This window comes from Echeneis naucrates, chromosome 5 (genome assembly GCF_900963305.1).
Source record: "Echeneis naucrates chromosome 5, fEcheNa1.1, whole genome shotgun sequence".
Classification (NCBI taxonomy): Eukaryota; Metazoa; Chordata; class Actinopteri; order Carangiformes; family Echeneidae; genus Echeneis; species Echeneis naucrates.
This window is the reverse complement of record NC_042515.1, coordinates 18,356,167-18,371,789: the sequence shown is the minus strand read 5'-3', so window position 1 is coordinate 18,371,789 and position 15,623 is coordinate 18,356,167. Positions and strand designations below refer to the sequence as shown.

General features: G+C 39.8%; 3 protein-coding genes across 4 annotated transcripts; 1 reads left to right on the top strand and 2 right to left on the bottom strand.

Moving 5' to 3' along the window:
* The first annotated feature begins 433 nt into the window (after positions 1-433).
* On the top strand, positions 434-2,585 carry thoc7 (THO complex 7). Its single transcript, XM_029502704.1, has 8 exons — positions 434-480; positions 732-852; positions 962-1,089; positions 1,299-1,385; positions 1,876-1,933; positions 2,032-2,098; positions 2,213-2,282; positions 2,420-2,585. Exons 1-8 carry the CDS (start codon positions 462-464, stop codon positions 2,476-2,478), a joined length of 609 nt encoding a protein of 202 aa, XP_029358564.1. The 5' UTR covers positions 434-461; the 3' UTR covers positions 2,479-2,585.
* A 186-nt stretch (positions 2,586-2,771) lies between these two features.
* Positions 2,772-13,975, bottom strand: LOC115043219 (interferon-induced GTP-binding protein Mx-like). Of its 2 annotated transcripts, XM_029501490.1 has the most exons (13): positions 13,923-13,975; positions 7,281-7,476; positions 6,519-6,656; positions 6,294-6,448; positions 5,896-6,034; positions 5,610-5,808; positions 5,437-5,515; positions 5,215-5,337; positions 4,933-5,074; positions 4,702-4,860; positions 4,165-4,241; positions 3,805-4,047; positions 2,772-3,711 (listed from the first exon to the last, which is right to left on the bottom strand). In XM_029501490.1, the coding sequence occupies exons 2-13, from the start codon at positions 7,465-7,467 to the stop codon at positions 3,487-3,489; spliced, it is 1,866 nt and encodes a 621-aa protein (XP_029357350.1). In that variant the 5' UTR covers positions 7,468-7,476; positions 13,923-13,975; the 3' UTR covers positions 2,772-3,486. The 2 variants fall into 2 exon arrangements, with proteins under 2 accessions (XP_029357350.1, XP_029357349.1); XM_029501489.1 differs by lacking the exon at positions 13,923-13,975 and having other exon boundaries at positions 2,773-3,711; positions 7,281-7,569.
* LOC115043218 (interferon-induced GTP-binding protein Mx-like) lies at positions 9,522-13,994 on the bottom strand. The gene is made up of 12 exons (XM_029501488.1): positions 13,727-13,994; positions 12,967-13,104; positions 12,702-12,856; positions 12,304-12,442; positions 12,018-12,216; positions 11,845-11,923; positions 11,641-11,763; positions 11,345-11,486; positions 11,090-11,248; positions 10,859-10,935; positions 10,549-10,773; positions 9,522-10,311 (listed from the first exon to the last, which is right to left on the bottom strand). Exons 1-12 carry the CDS (start codon positions 13,911-13,913, stop codon positions 10,039-10,041), a joined length of 1,896 nt encoding a protein of 631 aa, XP_029357348.1. The 5' UTR covers positions 13,914-13,994; the 3' UTR covers positions 9,522-10,038.
* Positions 13,995-15,623: the final 1,629 nt, after the last annotated feature.

Below are 15,623 nucleotides of genomic sequence, written 5' to 3'. Positions count from 1 at the left end.
AGTGGATAGTGGTAAAACAGATCCAAGAACACATTAAACAATAAGTAGACTTTATGACTTAAACTATATTTTTAAAATGCTCTCAATGTGTCACCAGCAGTTTAATAGCTAATGCAGATAGTAACTAGTGATGAAGTTGAACTGTGTACCCGGCTCCTTTCGGATATATAAAAGTCAAGATATTTCGATTGTGTACATTGTAGATGTTTATTTTGATCAGTGGGCTCTTCTTAATGTTACGGTTATGGATAATCTAAAACTTGTATGAAACCAATAAAAATAATATATTTCTCCCCCTGTCTTCTCTCGTATGTATTTTCTCTAATATGTGATTCATTCGTAAGTTGAACTTGCAATTGTTATTGAATAAAGCTATTTAAAAAAACTCTGGCCAATCATTACCGTCGAATTGATTGTTTACTTCCTGTTGCTCAATAAAGTTTTCCAAACCGTAGACAGACATGGGAGCTGTTACCGATGGTAAGCTTCTGTGGAAATAATGCATTTTATTTTTCCGAGAAAAGCCCCGAGTGAAAGAGGGGCCTGATGTCTTTAACGTATCCAGTTATGCTTTAAAAATGCACAAAGAAGTAGTAGCGTGCCACCGAAACAGCTAATAGCAGCAACCATGCTAGCAAGCTAGCTAGGAGGTAGCTGACGACTTTTGAATGCATCTGCTGTGTCGCTGGGTTTGTTGCTGAATGTTTTTGTCTTTGTCAACCTTATCCTAGACGAGGTTATCCGAAAACGTCTTCTTATCGACGGGGACGGAGCTGGCGATGATCGCCGGATCAATGTGCTGTTAAAGAGTTTCACTAAATGGTGTAACTCGCCTGCGACCCCTGAGGAGGGGTGAGTGGGCTCCACAGGGCCATAACACCTGGACTATGCTGCTGAGTATTTTATAATATTGTTTAACTACACTGTTTTGAGTCACAATCCGTCTTGTCATTCTGTTTAGCTTTACGCAATACCAAAGGATGCTGAGCACGCTAGCCCAGTGTGAGTTATCCATGGGGAAAACGCTGATGGTTTATGACATGAATCTACGGGAAATGGAGAATTACGAGAAAATCTACTCTAATATAGGTAGGAAGCCTCTGGTACTTACAGGGATTGTTTTCTCAACTGTATGTTTGTATATACATTTTTGAAAACCCATTTCTGAACACAATTAAGTATAACTTAGATACCCTTGCCTCGCATAAATTTTATCTTGTGTCTATAAGAAATGTGTGTTTGTTTTTCAAAGGTGTTACAAAAGTACTTCATTACCAGCTTTTTATCCACAATTGCAGAACAAAACATCACGTCTGCACATGAGAAGATAGCAGAATGCAAAAAAGAGATACAGAGAGCAAAGAGAATCCGAAAAAATCGTCAAGGTAAGAACATTTCCAGCATTTTCAAATAGGTTAGTATTGCGATTACGTATTTTGAGATTTTCTGCAAGGGCATTTCTATTTAGACCATCATTGGATCTCACAATGCAGAGGAAACAATACATTTTACATTGTGTAATATTTATAGTATAATCATTTTTAGAGGTGTAATCGTGGCCTATAGAGCAATAAATAGTAAAAACTGGTTTGCATTGCATTTCCATTGTGTAAACACTTTGATCATGATTTATAGAACATAGCTCACAATGTTATTCTCAAATGACAATAATAACAGTTATAGATGGAAAATAAGTACTTCAAATGGAACTGATACTGTATTTAGGCCACATATTTGTGTCCTATCAATAAATGGAAAATTTGTAATCTGGCTGCACCTTCATTAATTTTACACAGAAGTTATATGCTCCTTCTGAGGGCTTTATGGAAATATGACTTGTCAAAATACAGTGTTTCACATTGTTTGTTTATTCAGAGTATGACGCTTTGGCTAAGGTTATCCAGCAACACCCTGACCGGCATGAAACACTGAAGTAAGTGGGCCTATGTCTGCTGTCCATTCAAACTGTATTAATAAAGTTTGTTTCGTGTGTCATGATAGTTTTTATCAATCTTAATTTAACCACCTTAGACAGTTGGAAGCGCTTGACAAAGAACTCCAGCACTTGTGTCATATCAAGGAAAATGTGGATGCAAAGGTATGGCAAATGTACTCTTATTCTAATTCACCTTCAATCCTTGGTGGTATTTGATGTATCTTATGTATTTGATGTATCTCATATATATATATCTATATCTTTTGTGCCACTCAGTTGGAGTTGAGGAAAAAGCAGTTCCATGTGCTCCTCAGTACTATTCAAGAACTACAGCAGACTCTTGAGAGTGAGTAAACAAGGGCCTTTTTGGGTGCAATGTTTGCTTGTGCTTTTCAACATCTCTGTGTAATATTTGTTTTTCTATATAACTGTGGCAGTGTAAAATGAAGGAAATGTTCCTCTTGCTAATCATGTGTTTTCTAGATGATGAAAAATCAGACAACGATGATAATCATGAGAGTCCTGCAGAGAATGGTGAATGAACACATCGAGATCAAGAGTGCAAGAAATGAAGTTAACTGATTTTACATGTTTTTGTCTAAAAATGCTTTTGGTATGTATTTTTGAATAAAGCTTACTTTGACCCTTAGTCTTGTTCAGTTTGTTGAAACTTGAATATTTTGATATCAGTATGTGTAACTCAATTAGTCAACTTCATCCTTTTTTTATTAAGAATAGTTAACAAGGGGTTCCAGATTGACAAGGGTTTTATAAAGAAGTTATGTATTCCACTGATCAAATCAGATTTATTTATATAGTACCAAATCATAACAAAGTTACATCAAGGCACTTTACATATAGAACAGGTCTAAACCAAACTCTTTATATTATTTAAAGAGACCCAACAGATCCCCAGATGAGCAAGCATTTGGCAACAGTGGCAAGGAGGAACTTCCTTCCTTCCTTCCTTCCTTCCTTCCACTAATACAAATCATACAGAGGCACAAGTTATTAATCAAGAGAAATGCATTGGTTAATGGTTATTAGAAATTATATTTGACCCATCTGCTATTGGTCAGGGTTTACAGACCAGAAAGTTTGAACTAAGTCAGCTTTGAATTTAACTGTAATGCAGACCCTTAATTGGTGAAAGACCACATTTGCTAATAATGTGGAGAAGGGGAGGCCACTTTTTTGTATTTGATTCAAATAACTGCAATATATTGTTGGAATTGTTAAGGGTTGCATTACAAATTTATGAAACTAGTTTTTTGTTTTTTTTTATAATTTCTTCTCTAAAACCACAAGACGGTGCTAAAGTAGAAACAGTTATTATATCTGTGTGGCCCTTTATTTGAAGTACACATCCATTATGAGCCCAAAGGTTGAAGACAGTAAAGAATACAATTTCTTTGTTCAGTTTACAGAAACTGGTGTCAGCCTGTCTGACATGAAGCAAGTGAATTAGGCATATTGTATAAAAATCCTACAACCACTTTTGTGCTGATTTCACAAATGGATAAAGCATATTGACGCTTTTAGCCCTTGAGCTAGAACTCCACCAGGTATGCGCGGGCCTTCATCAGACGTTTGTGGCGACTCTGCAAAGCAGCCCTTTGGCTGCCAATGTCAAAGTCCTCCTTTAGCAAGACATCCAAATTATCTTTGTCCTGTATCATCTGCAGCATCTCCCTCTGCAGCTGGATGGCAGACTCCTGCAACATCTGGTATCGGATCACCAGCGGGATCTGGTCAGCTAGACGCTGGCTGGCAATCTGAAAGGAAGAGCAGTCATTGAAAAAATAGTGACCCTCCGTCTAGTCGTTACGGTTTGTTTTGTCACTAGTGTTTAAACTAAATGAACTTACTTGATAGTATGACTGGAGGTGTAACATCAACTCTTTAAGTGTTGCATGATTATCTGTGCTGTACACAACACTCCTTCCGTAATCATCTTCTTCTTCCTCTTCCCGCTCCTCTTTCTTTTTGTCATCCAAACTGCTGCTGTAGGTCCTATCCTGGGAGTAAACAATCATCTCCATCTTGAACTGATTTCTCAGCATGGACTCAGCAGTGCACTCCTTTTCTTGCTTTATGGCTTCAATCTTTGTCTGGAAATAAAATTTTGGTCAGACTGATCACTGCCAAAACTGATTTACATTTAAATACAATTGGGTAAACTATAAAAATCTAATTATTAGAATGTCAGCATCAAGCTTATAGAAAACCTTAGCTGTTTTCATGAGGTTAGGAAGTCCGGCAAAGCTACTGAGGGCCAGCTGTATGAACACCTTCCTAACAGCATCTGGAAAATGAACATACAAGAAGGTGCAGCATAATTTCCAACAAATTCCACCTGCTTCATATTCAATCAAAAACTAGAGTTAAATGATATACAGAGGAAATGATAATACAATTATTTTGGCAGATGTTTCAGTTGCCCTTCAAGTTGTGATATTAGTTAGAATCTATCTATCTATCTCCACCGAAACACATGCATATCCACATACATAAAAATATACATTATGTGGTGAAAAAGTGGTGATGAAAATGATGATGATGTGGCTGGTTGTTGGGCCGTGTTCCGAAGTTATATGTTCCTCAGTGTCTTAGAGGAAATGATTTAAATAAAATCCCTGTAGCACCACAATGCTTCATTTATGTTATGTTGTGAGATATTTCATCTTTATTTTAAAAAATGTCTCTGTGATTCTGATTTTGCATTTGACCATCGTTTGATGTCATTGTACAGCTCGATAATATACCTCCAATATCCTTGAGTTTTTTCACAGCTGGTTCTTCCAGCTTTTTGATCTGCTCCTTGACCATGGTCTCAAAGGTCTTGTAGTTGATGAAGCCTGGCAGTTCTCTTCCACGGTACTTTTCTTCATATTGCTCCACCTCTCTCTCAATTACACTGTTAACTGCAACACGGACAAAAATGTTTTTCGGGTCCTGCTGTAGAGCTGAACACAAGAGCAAAATGAAACACTTACAGTGTTCTCCTGAGCAGTCAAGATGCTGAATCCACTTCCCAAACTCTCTTCTGAGAGTAGAAAAGATGTTGAGTTTTTCACCACATTTGAGTTCCTCCCCCACAGTGAGACTGATGGCATCCTGAGTGAATGCTGTCACTTTCTGAAGCACACACGTGACAACAGAAACATCTGATTACAATTGGTTTACTGGTTATCTAGCGAACATTTAAAGATGAAAAAATTAAAACCGGTTTTGAAGCATTGCTCTTGGTATTTATTATGTAAGATGAGGGAGCTCACATCGATGAGAAAGATCAGTCTCTCAGCCGCATCAGTTGGGGGCCCAGTGCCATATCTCTCCAGGTCAAGTTGAGTCTGTGCCAACTTCTCCTCAATCTGTTCTTCCAGTCGCGGCAGAGATTTCTGAAAGTCAACAGCAGGGGTCAAAACTTTGATCCTGAAGGTGAGTAACCATAATTTCTACAGTTAAATTTGAACTGGGAAGCCCCAATAAAAACTCACTTCAATGTGATGTACCAGCTCAAGGGTGAGTTTCTCTGCCAGTTTTGGAACAGTGGCATAACCTTCATCATGGAGAGTTCTGCAGTGAGAAAAAAAGTGTATGTATGCTACACAAATGTTCAAATATATAATCACATACTTTGCAGAATTATACAAAAAAAGAATGGACTTACTGGAAATGCACATGAGAATTAAAGAAGTCTTTCTCTCTTTCTATTGCTTCAGTAAGAGACACTTTCTCTGTGATCTCCTTCTGACCCCTGCACTTCACGATCATGTAACCCTTCTTCAGGTGGATGACTTCGTTGTGGACAATCTCCACCACTGTCTCCTCTGTGCCTTTGTCCACCAGATCAGGTTTGGTCAAGATACCTGAGAGAGAGAGAGAAATATGAAAGCACTTTAACCAACAGTGAGCTAAGTACTGACTGGACCTTCTCTAAAATCAGATCTATTTACCCAAGGTCCTCTCTCCATCAGCATCCACCCCTTGTGCCATCTTCAAAGCTTCTGTGGTTGCAATGTCCACATTGCATGGAACAACCACCAGACTGATTGTTTCTTGTTTTGTGATGAACTTCTGAATCAGTCTTTTTATCTGAAAGCACAACATCGTATTTTACAACAGGCAAAGAGTACTAGAGCAAACTATAAAATCATTCTTGTCCGTTTGTGGTTTGTAATCACAAAGTCAATGTGATAAATCCTTTGATGGTAAAAAAGGGACCCATACTTTTGGAGATTGTCATGTTATTCAGTGCAATCCATAGACTTCACTGTCAATAGTTTTCTTTCAAATAACTTTCTGTCAGAGAATACGTCCCAATGAGAAGTTTAGGCAGTTTGAACCCACAAACCTGGTCCCCAATGTTCTCTGGTTGTCCCTTTACAGCCACCCTGGCAATGCCGGGCAGGTCAATGAGCGTCAGGTCTGGAACATCAGGGGAGGCGATCTCCAGACTGATCAGGTCATCACTGATCCCCACACCAACCCCGGCCATTTCATCCTGAGCTGGAGAGAGAGAACGATCAAGGGTTAGGATTAAAGATTCATTTACTCAAGGTGACAGTGAAGAGCATACCTTCACGAATCTTTTTCTCTACAACTGCAGGATCATCCATCTCTTCCTCGTGGTCTTGGTAGCTTATCTTCCCATACCACTCCTCTCCTTCTTTCTTTCTCTTCATCTTCAGTTCCAGAGGACATCTTGTCACAATTCCTGAATCAAGTATGATTGGATGATAACAGAAAGATGCAAAACTGAAAATAAGCTTGGTGAAAGAAAAGAAAAGCAGTGCTGGGTCATGGTAGTTTTAAGTGCCCCATTTGAGGGCAGCACAACTTTAAACCACTTAAGTTTCACCTGTCATCATTCAGGCAGTTAGCAGCTATGGTTGGGCACATACCATAATGAATAGGATACAACAGAAGGTTGGTTCAATATGACGTTTGCAAATACACCCATTACAGCAGCACAGGTTATTTACATGTTGGCAAGGCGTACCCATACATACCAGGACAGGATGTCCTACCAACAAATAGATTTTATCAGGATCTCAGATTATAATGGAGCTGCTTACATTCACAGGAATGGTTCTGAGCAAAACACATTACATACATCCAGTTTTTTCCGTTAATTTATTAATAATCATAATGAACTGAGGGAATCTTTCAATCCTCTTGGCTGTTGTGTCAAGTTTAGGGAGAGACCTCAAATATAAACCAGATAAGAATGGCCAAAATTGTATTAATTTTAATAGATTAATCTAGTTTAAGGATCACTTGTCACATATGCAAAAACAGACTCTTCTTATTATTATTATATTGCTATACTGTGACCTACCGCTTCCTCTCGGCAGAGCCACTCCCGACAGCGCCTCCAACACGGAGCTCTTCCCCGAGCTTTGGTCTCCGATCACGGCGATAGCAGGGAGCGCCAGGTCCCTCTCTACACCCAGGGAGCGGAGAGAGTCTATGAGGTCGATGCAGGGACGGACCTTCTCCTCGTACTGCTGGTTCAGGGTGTTCATGCTGAGGATGTTTGGGTGGCCTGATAAAAAAGCCTGATAAAAGTCTGCTCAGATTAACTTATAGGTCCGCGACTAAAATGCAACTGCAGATTCGCAGATCTCAGCCGCAGTTTAAATGATGATGGTGTGACGTCTGAAGGTGCTGAAAGTTGGCTCAGTTTCGTTTCCTTAGCTTTCTTTTCTCTGATGGGCAAATGAATGAAAAGGGAAGAGAGCAGGAACAGTAGTAGTATGATTTACTGAGGAGGAAAGAAAGTATTTTGCAAAGCCACAATTAGAGTTCTTGTTTTAGGGATGTTAGAATGACTAGATAATGTTATTTCCTAAAATACAACTAAAAAAAATACACAAAATGTGTCTGTAGCAGTAAAAAACATGATAGAGTCCCCTCCGAAACAGCTTCTACAGGCAGCGGCAAATAAGCACTGTGGGCTCCCTTTACACGGAGCAATAGCAGGAACCCGGCTCTTTTGAACCAGTTAACGCCACACGTTGCTTTGTGCACTGGTGCACAGTCATGCTGGAAGGAGCTATCCCCAAACTGTACCCACAAAGTATGCTACCATATGGTATATGGTATGGTGTAGTGGGATACCAAGAAATTTTGGACTTGACTGGCCTGCACAGTGTCCTAACCTCAAACCAACAGAACACCTTTGGGATGAATTAGAGCGGAGGCTGAGAGCCAGTCGTTCTCATCCAAAATCAGTGTGTGACCTCACAAATGCGCTTCTGGAAGGATGGTCAAAAATTTCCCACAAGCACACTGCTAAACCTCGTGGAAAGCCTTCCCAAAAGGGTTAGCTGAGCGAATACTTGTGGAAGACTTGTGGATGGAGGGGGGCCTTAAGTGATGTCAAGTATTTGTCCCACTATTTGCTGTGAAAATTTGCTATTACACCAGGTTTGTGCAAGATATGTTTTTCAATCACATCAATCCATTCAAAATGCCAAAGATCATACAATTTGACAAACATATAAAATTGATAAAATTGTCGAAGAAATACGAAGAATTGGGAGATGTCAGAGACAATTAGGAATTTACTTTGTGAAAGGGTAACCAAGAAACCACTGTTTCAGAAGGGGAAAGGGGTGAAAAGGCTAAGCTATAGTAAAGCTGTCAAAGATTATAGAATGAAGACAGGCAGTAAAGAGTCTCAGGAAGAGACAAATTCATGTTTGAAATCTTTGGGTCCAATTGTTTAAACTATGCAAGAACAAGAGTTGGAGCGCAATGGAACAATGAGCACTTGCAGTCTCCAGTGAAATATGGTGTAGGGTCTTTCCTGCATTTCTGCCAGCAGTGTTGGTGATATCTGAATTCATGGCATCATGGACGCTGAAGTGATGGTATTTTTTAGCATGATAAAGATTTCTAGCGCATTGTTAATGTGCCGATGAAACACTAACAGTCATGGACTGGCTTCCGCAGAATGAAGACCTGAAAATTAAAGAGCCAGTGTGGGATCCAGACAGAGAAAGAAAAGAAAAAATGAAATATAAAGAAGAAACGTGTGAAGGACTGAAAGAAGCCTGGTATAATACTCCAGAAGGCAACTTCAGAAAACTTTGGAGAGCCTTGTTGAAGGAGTTCAAGATAGGCAATGTGCCAATGGAGGTCACGCAAAAAAGTAAAGATTGAAGAAGTAGAATATATATATATATATTCTTTAAAGTACAAATAGATGAACTATTTAAATAGTTCATCCATTTGTACTTTAAAAAAGAGAGTGACCAATAAATATGGATGGCCATTGAAACTTTGCTAAAATAAGAAAGCTAGTGGTGGCCTAAGACTTTTGCACAACACTCTGTGTATTTGGTCCCTAATTAACATACTAAGGAAGGTACTCAAATGCAGCCTGACTGTAAATGATGTTTCAGTGCTAGAGCAGCACTGGGTCTCTGAAGAGAGCGAAAGTCAGGTTCAGCTTCTCCAGTTAACAATAGGAAGGATACTGAGCAGGGGTGCATAATGCAGCAGCAGTGTCTGCAGACATGGATTCAATTTACAGGAGAGACACATTTATAAGTGGTAATTTCATTTAGCCAAATATTTACATTGCAGATTCCTCTTAATGGTATAAAACAGAAACTTAGTTTGCCCCATAACTGCCAACATTTTGCATGATGATTACTTTTATTTTTGGCAGAAAGAAAGTATGAGTGATTCATTCGCAATGTTCTTATATATCAAGCCTTAATTATCGTCATATTTTCATGTTTGAAAAATACATATCATTGTGGTGTTCTTGTTCACACAACATATACTGACACTGGCATTTGCACATATACATTGTTGCTCCCTAAAAAGTGGCTGATGCTGCAAATTAGCTTTAACTAAATGCTCTACAAGTCTGTAACAAAGAATAAACATTGGACGAACTATGGACTTATATGGGAAAAAAATCTGGGTTTGTGAAAGTAGCATAACCATATTGATAAAAAGGCTGTGAAAATGAAATGTGATCCTTCTTAATTGTATTTAATTACTGCCAACATCATAAACATATCTCTAAACAGTGTAATTATTCTGACAACTCAATAACTTTTCATATTAAAGCTCAGGTTTTAAGGAGTGCTCAGCAGTTGTGGTGTGCTGAAGTTACGCATGTCCATACTAAAGTCAGTCAGCAAAACGCGTGCCTTTGACAGACGATCAAGGCGTTTCTGAAGGCTGTTCCTCTGGCTTTTTATGCTGGCGTCCTCTTGAAGCAGGAGCTTGGTTTTCTCCTTGTCCTGAAGCATGTGCAGCATTTCCCTTTGCAGCTGGACTGCAGACTCTTGTAGCAGATAGTAATGGATTACCAGTGGGATCTGGTCAGCCAGACGCTGGCCTGCAATCTGACATTTGGAGGGAAGAACAATGGTGATTCAGATTTTGGTGTCTTTAGGTGGTCCATCAAAATAACAACTTTCTAAATTCATTGGAGTTTAATTTCACTCAGTATTGCTGTCACTGTTTGATGCTTGTGGCTGTCTTTTCTCTGTCAGTTAACGTTAGAAAAGCAATTTATATGTATTGAATTCTGTCTGGCACAAAGAGAAAGCCTTCAAACATGCTTAGTATATAGCCCTTACTTGGTAATAGGATTTAAGGTGGTGTGTCATCTCTTTCAGTGTGGCCCCATTTGCATACGTGTTGACAGTTTTGTTGATAAATGTTGTGTCCTCCCTCTTGCGTTTCCCCAACTTCTTGCTGTATCTGTCATCCTGCGTGTAAATGATCATCTCCATCCTAAACTGAGTCCTCAGTGTGGCCTCTGCTAAGGCCTCCTTCTCCTTTTTGATGGCCTCAATCTTCATCTAAAGCACAAACAAATGTGTCAGGAAACCACCAGAAGTCACATATATGTATGTATGTTGCAGCAACTGACAATGAAGAGCACACCTTCGCTGTCCTGATGAGGTTAGGAAATCCCAGCAAGCTGCTCTCTGCCAATTTAAACATCTGTCTCTTCACAATTTCTTAAAAAAACAAAAAACAAAAAAAAGAACAAACAAATCCAAACATACCAAAACAGTGAATGCATTGTACCGTTGTACGCTGAGCACAACACAGAGTGTGAAAGCTAATACATGTTGGCCATCAATCACAGTAGCATCATGATAAAAGACATACCTGCCACCTCCTTGAGTTTTGTGACAGCTGGTTCTTCCAGCTGCTTGATGTGCTCCTTGATCATGACCTCAAAAGTCTTGTAGTTGATGAAACCTGGCAGTTCTCTACCGCGGTACTTTCTTTCGTATGTAGCCACTTCTTGTGAAAAGTTCCAGTTGACTGCAATATGAATTCAACTGTAGTTACATCTGTTTATTTATGACAAAATGTAAAATCTGTTATTAATGCACTTGAAAAAGTTGTGACTGCACTCACAGTTACGCTCGGAGGTGCTTATAATCTCTTTCCATGCTGCAAACTCTTTCCTGAGTAAATGAAATATATTGGACTGGTTTGCAGTCATTAGTTCTCCCCCTTTGGCCTGGCTGGTAGCATCATGTGTAAACTCTGTCACCCTCTAAAATAGAAGATGAAAAGAAAAACAGGGCAATAAACAATCTATGTCCTTTTCAAATATCTTACTTATTTGAAAAGCTAAAATCAGTTTGGTTACATTTACTTTGAAAGAGCAGTGTTATCCAAGTGTAGAAATGGCTTACTATTAAACTCACATCAATGAGGTAGCTGAGTCTCCCCACTCTGTCAGATGGCGGCCCACATCTGTATTTTTCCAGCTCTTTTCTGGTCTGTTTTAGTTTCTCCTCTACCTGCTCCTCCAGTCGAGGCAGAGATCTCTGCAGGTCACACAACAGTCACAAATGACATCTGAGTTGAGCCAAGTTTTCTTTGGTGAATCAATAGGGTAAAATATTCACCTGGATGTGATGCACCAGTTCAAGGGTGAGTTTCTCTGCCAGTTTAGGAACAGTGGCATAACCTTCATCATGGAGAGTTCTGCAGTGAGAAAAAAAGTGTATGTATGCTACACAAATGTTCAAATATATAATCACATACTTTGCAGAATTATAAAAAAAAAGAATGGACTTACTGGAAATGCACATGAGAATTAAAGAAGTCTTTCTCTCTTTCTATTGCTTCAGTAAGAGACACTTTCTCTGTGATCTCCTTCTGACCCCTGCACTTCACGATCATGTAACCCTTCTTCAGGTGGATGACTTCGTTGTGGACAATCTCCACCACTGTCTCCTCTGTGCCTTTGTCCACCAGATCAGGTTTGGTCAAGATACCTGAGAGAGAGAGAGAAAGATGAAAGCACTTTAACCAACAGTGAGCTAAGTACTGACTGGACCTTCTCTAAAATCAGATCTATTTACCCAAGGTCCTCTCTCCATCAGCATCCACCCCTTGTGCCATCTTCAAAGCTTCTGTGGTTGCAATGTCCACATTGCATGGAACAACCACCAGACTGATTGTTTCTTGTTTTGTGATGAACTTCTGAATCAGTCTTTTTATCTGAAAGCACAACATCGTATTTTACAACAGGCAAAGAGTAGTAGAGCAAACTATAAAATCATTCTTGTCCGTTTGTGGTTTGTAATCACAAAGTCAATGTGATAAATCCTTTGATGGTAAAAAAGGGACCCATACTTTTGGAGATTGTCATGTTATTCTGTGCAATCCATAGACTTCACTGTCAATAGTTTTCTTTCAAATAACTTTCTGTCAGAGAATACGTCCCAATGAGAAGTTTAGGCAGTTTGAACCCACATACCTGGTCCCCAATGTTCTCTGGTTGTCCCTTTACAGCCACCCTGGCGATGCCGGGCAGGTCAATGAGCGTCAGGTCTGGAACATCAGGGGAGGCGATCTCCAGACTGATCAGGTCATCACTGATCCCCACACCAACCCCGGCCATTTCATCCTGAGCTGGAGAGAGAGAACGTGGTCCAGATATACCATGAAAACAAAGGAAAGACATACTGATCAAGGGTTAGGATTAAAGATTCATTTACTCAAGGTGACAGTGAAGAGCATACCTTCACGAATCTTTTTCTCTACAACTGCAGGATCATCCATCTCTTCCTCGTGGTCTTGGTAGCTTATCTTCCCATACCACTCCTCTCCTTCTTTCTTTCTCTTCATCTTCAGTTCCAGAGGACATCTTGTCACAATTCCTGAATCAAGTATGATTGGATGATAACAGAAAGATGCAAAACTGAAAATAAGCTTGGTGAAAGAAAAGAAAAGCAGTGCTGGGTCATGGTAGTTTTAAGTGCCCCATTTGAGGGCAGCACAACTTTAAACCACTTAAGTTTCACCTGTCATCATTCAGGCAGTTAGCAGCTAAGGTTGGGCACATACCATAATGAATAGGATACAACAGAAGGTTGGTTCAATATGACGTTTGCAAATACACCCATTACAGCAGCACAGGTTATTTACATGTTGGCAAGGCGTACCCATACATACCAGGACAGGATGTCCTACCAACAAATAGATTTTATCAGGATCTCAGATTATAATGGAGCTGCTTACATTCACAGGAATGGTTCTGAGCAAAACACATTACATACATCAATTTTTTCCGTTAATTTATTAATAATCATAATGAACTGAGGGAATCTTTCAATCCTCTTGGCTGTTGTGTCAAGTTTAGGGAGAGACCTCAAATCAAACCAGATAAGAATGGCCAAAATTGTATTGATTTTAATAGATTAATCTAGTTTAAGGATCACTTGTCACATATGCAAAAACAGACTCTTCTTCTTATTATTATATTGCTATACTGTGACCTACCGCTTCCTCTCGGCAGAGCCACTCCCGACAGCGCCTCCAACACGGAGCTCTTCCCCGAGCTTTGGTCTCCGATCACGGCGATAGCAGGGAGCGCCAGGTCCCTCTCTACACCCAGGGAGCGGAGAGAGTCTATGAGGTCGATGCAGGGACGGACCTTCTCCTCGTACTGCTGGTTCAGGGTGTTCATGCTGAGGATTTTTGGTCTCCAGTAGAAAGGGCACGAATCAGCTGATGGGTAGCTGCTATGAAACTCAGGCTTCACCGTAAAAGATACACAGTAGTGATGTGTCGTTCATGAAGGACTCTTTCATTTTAAACTAATCTTTTGTATTACTCTGGAGTCACAAGACATCTCAGTGAGTGATTCGGTCCCTGGTCCGCGCATGCGCGTCACAGGCTCAGATTCGTTCACAAACGGGTCTTTATGCCGCATATTCTCTGTATAAGAGTGATTGATTCATTCATGACTCTTAACTACGGGTCTTTGGGCCTTTCATTCATCATTCACGTGGTTACAGCAGTAACATGGCCAATGCTGTTATTACTGGTGAGGGGAGCTATCTGACCTCAGCACAAAAGTTAACATTTACTATGTAGCTATGGGATGGATGCTTAATTTGCCTTTCCGTTGGAAATGGGAATTCATACACTACGATCTTCAGTGACCAGGTAGGCTAAAGTGAATAGCTATCATAAAATTTTTTAATGATAGGCAGAGTGCTCTTCTACTGGAGAGAGTAATCAGCAATTTCAACTTCAGTAGGCTTTAGCCCAAAAGGACGCTCAATGGTTTAACAAAAGCAAACTTGTGTATTATATGCCATGTGAAGCAAACCATGTTGCTCTTCAATGTTTGAAGACGTTTTCACTAAAACGACAGCTACAGCACCACACTGGTTCCAATGAACGAGATGAACGAATGACTTCAAAAAAGATTCGTTCTTTTTACTGAACGAGATTAAAAGACACGAGTCAGTAGAAAGATCCCACTTTCCCATCACGAATACACAGAATGGATGCAAAGGGGGAAATCGAAACTTAGTTCCATTAACTTTCACTTCTCTTGAACTCCATCCTCTGGCAGATATGGTTTTGGTTGCCGGTCGTAATGGCGCAGAAAACGAAAGTGGAAAGAGATTTAATACAATTAAAAGAAAGTTAGAGAGATGAGATGTGCAAGAGGGAGCACAGGAGATGAGAGTCTGGTATCATGACTCACGTTTGGGCAATCTGGAGTTAACAGATCACTTTCAGAATAAACACAATACTGTGTTTAAATGTGAACACAGGGCAAGACTAAACAAGATGTTATATTACACGTTACATTGCACTCAAAATATGAAGAAACAAGGGAAATGATAGAAGAATAAAGGTACGTTTTGACTCTTAGATTATATTCCAGTCTGCGTATTAAATTTGGACTCCTGACCGGCTGGCTGCAGAAAATCTTTGTTTACGAACATCCATTATAAAACACGCGAAGAAGAAGTCGCGCCTTAATCCTCGCGTTAACTACAGAGATTATAGAAAGTCTTTGGTAATGTGTTAATTCCCGTCACGTTATATTTTTGTCTTCTCGTGAGTAATTTCATCCCTTTTTTTTCGGGAATACAGAAAAATTGCAACGCACCGCAATTATCGCGGAGTTTCCTTGAAATCGCGTTCATCGCAAAATCGATCGCAAAAATCGCGATTTCTTGGAGGAACCGCTTGAGCGCAAGGGCCGTCTGCAAGGGCCAGTACCGAAAACACACAGCCAAAAATTCTGTCATTTAAAACATGGACATCACATTCACTGTAGTACTGTAGTATCGCAAGATCAAGGGGGTCTGATTTGTTATGCTGCAGCTCTGAATTCCACATTATTAATGGCCTGTAAGACAACTCAAAATTAGAG

Coding starts and splice junctions, on each gene's coding strand:
- thoc7 (XM_029502704.1), top strand. Junction 1,090..1,298: donor GAAAATCTACTCTAATATAG/GTAGGAAGCCTC, acceptor CCACAATTGCAG/AACAAAACATCACGTCTGCA. Junction 1,934..2,031: donor GACCGGCATGAAACACTGAA/GTAAGTGGGCCT, acceptor TAACCACCTTAG/ACAGTTGGAAGCGCTTGACA.
- LOC115043218 (XM_029501488.1), bottom strand. CDS start 13,913: ATGAACACCCTGAACCAGCAGTACGAGGAGAAGGTCCGTCCCTGCATC. Junction 11,249..11,344: donor AAGCACCTCCGAGCGTAACT/GTGAGTGCAGTC, acceptor TTCATATTGCAG/TCAACTGGAACTTTTCACAA. Junction 10,936..11,089: donor AAAACTCAAGGAGGTGGCAG/GTATGTCTTTTA, acceptor TGTTTTTTTAAG/AAATTGTGAAGAGACAGATG.
- LOC115043219 (XM_029501490.1), bottom strand. CDS start 7,467: ATGAACACCCTGAACCAGCAGTACGAGGAGAAGGTCCGTCCCTGCATC. Junction 6,657..7,280: donor GGCTCTGCCGAGAGGAAGCG/GTAGGTCACAGT, acceptor TACTTGATTCAG/GAATTGTGACAAGATGTCCT. Junction 4,048..4,164: donor ACCTCATGAAAACAGCTAAG/GTTTTCTATAAG, acceptor TTTTATTTCCAG/ACAAAGATTGAAGCCATAAA.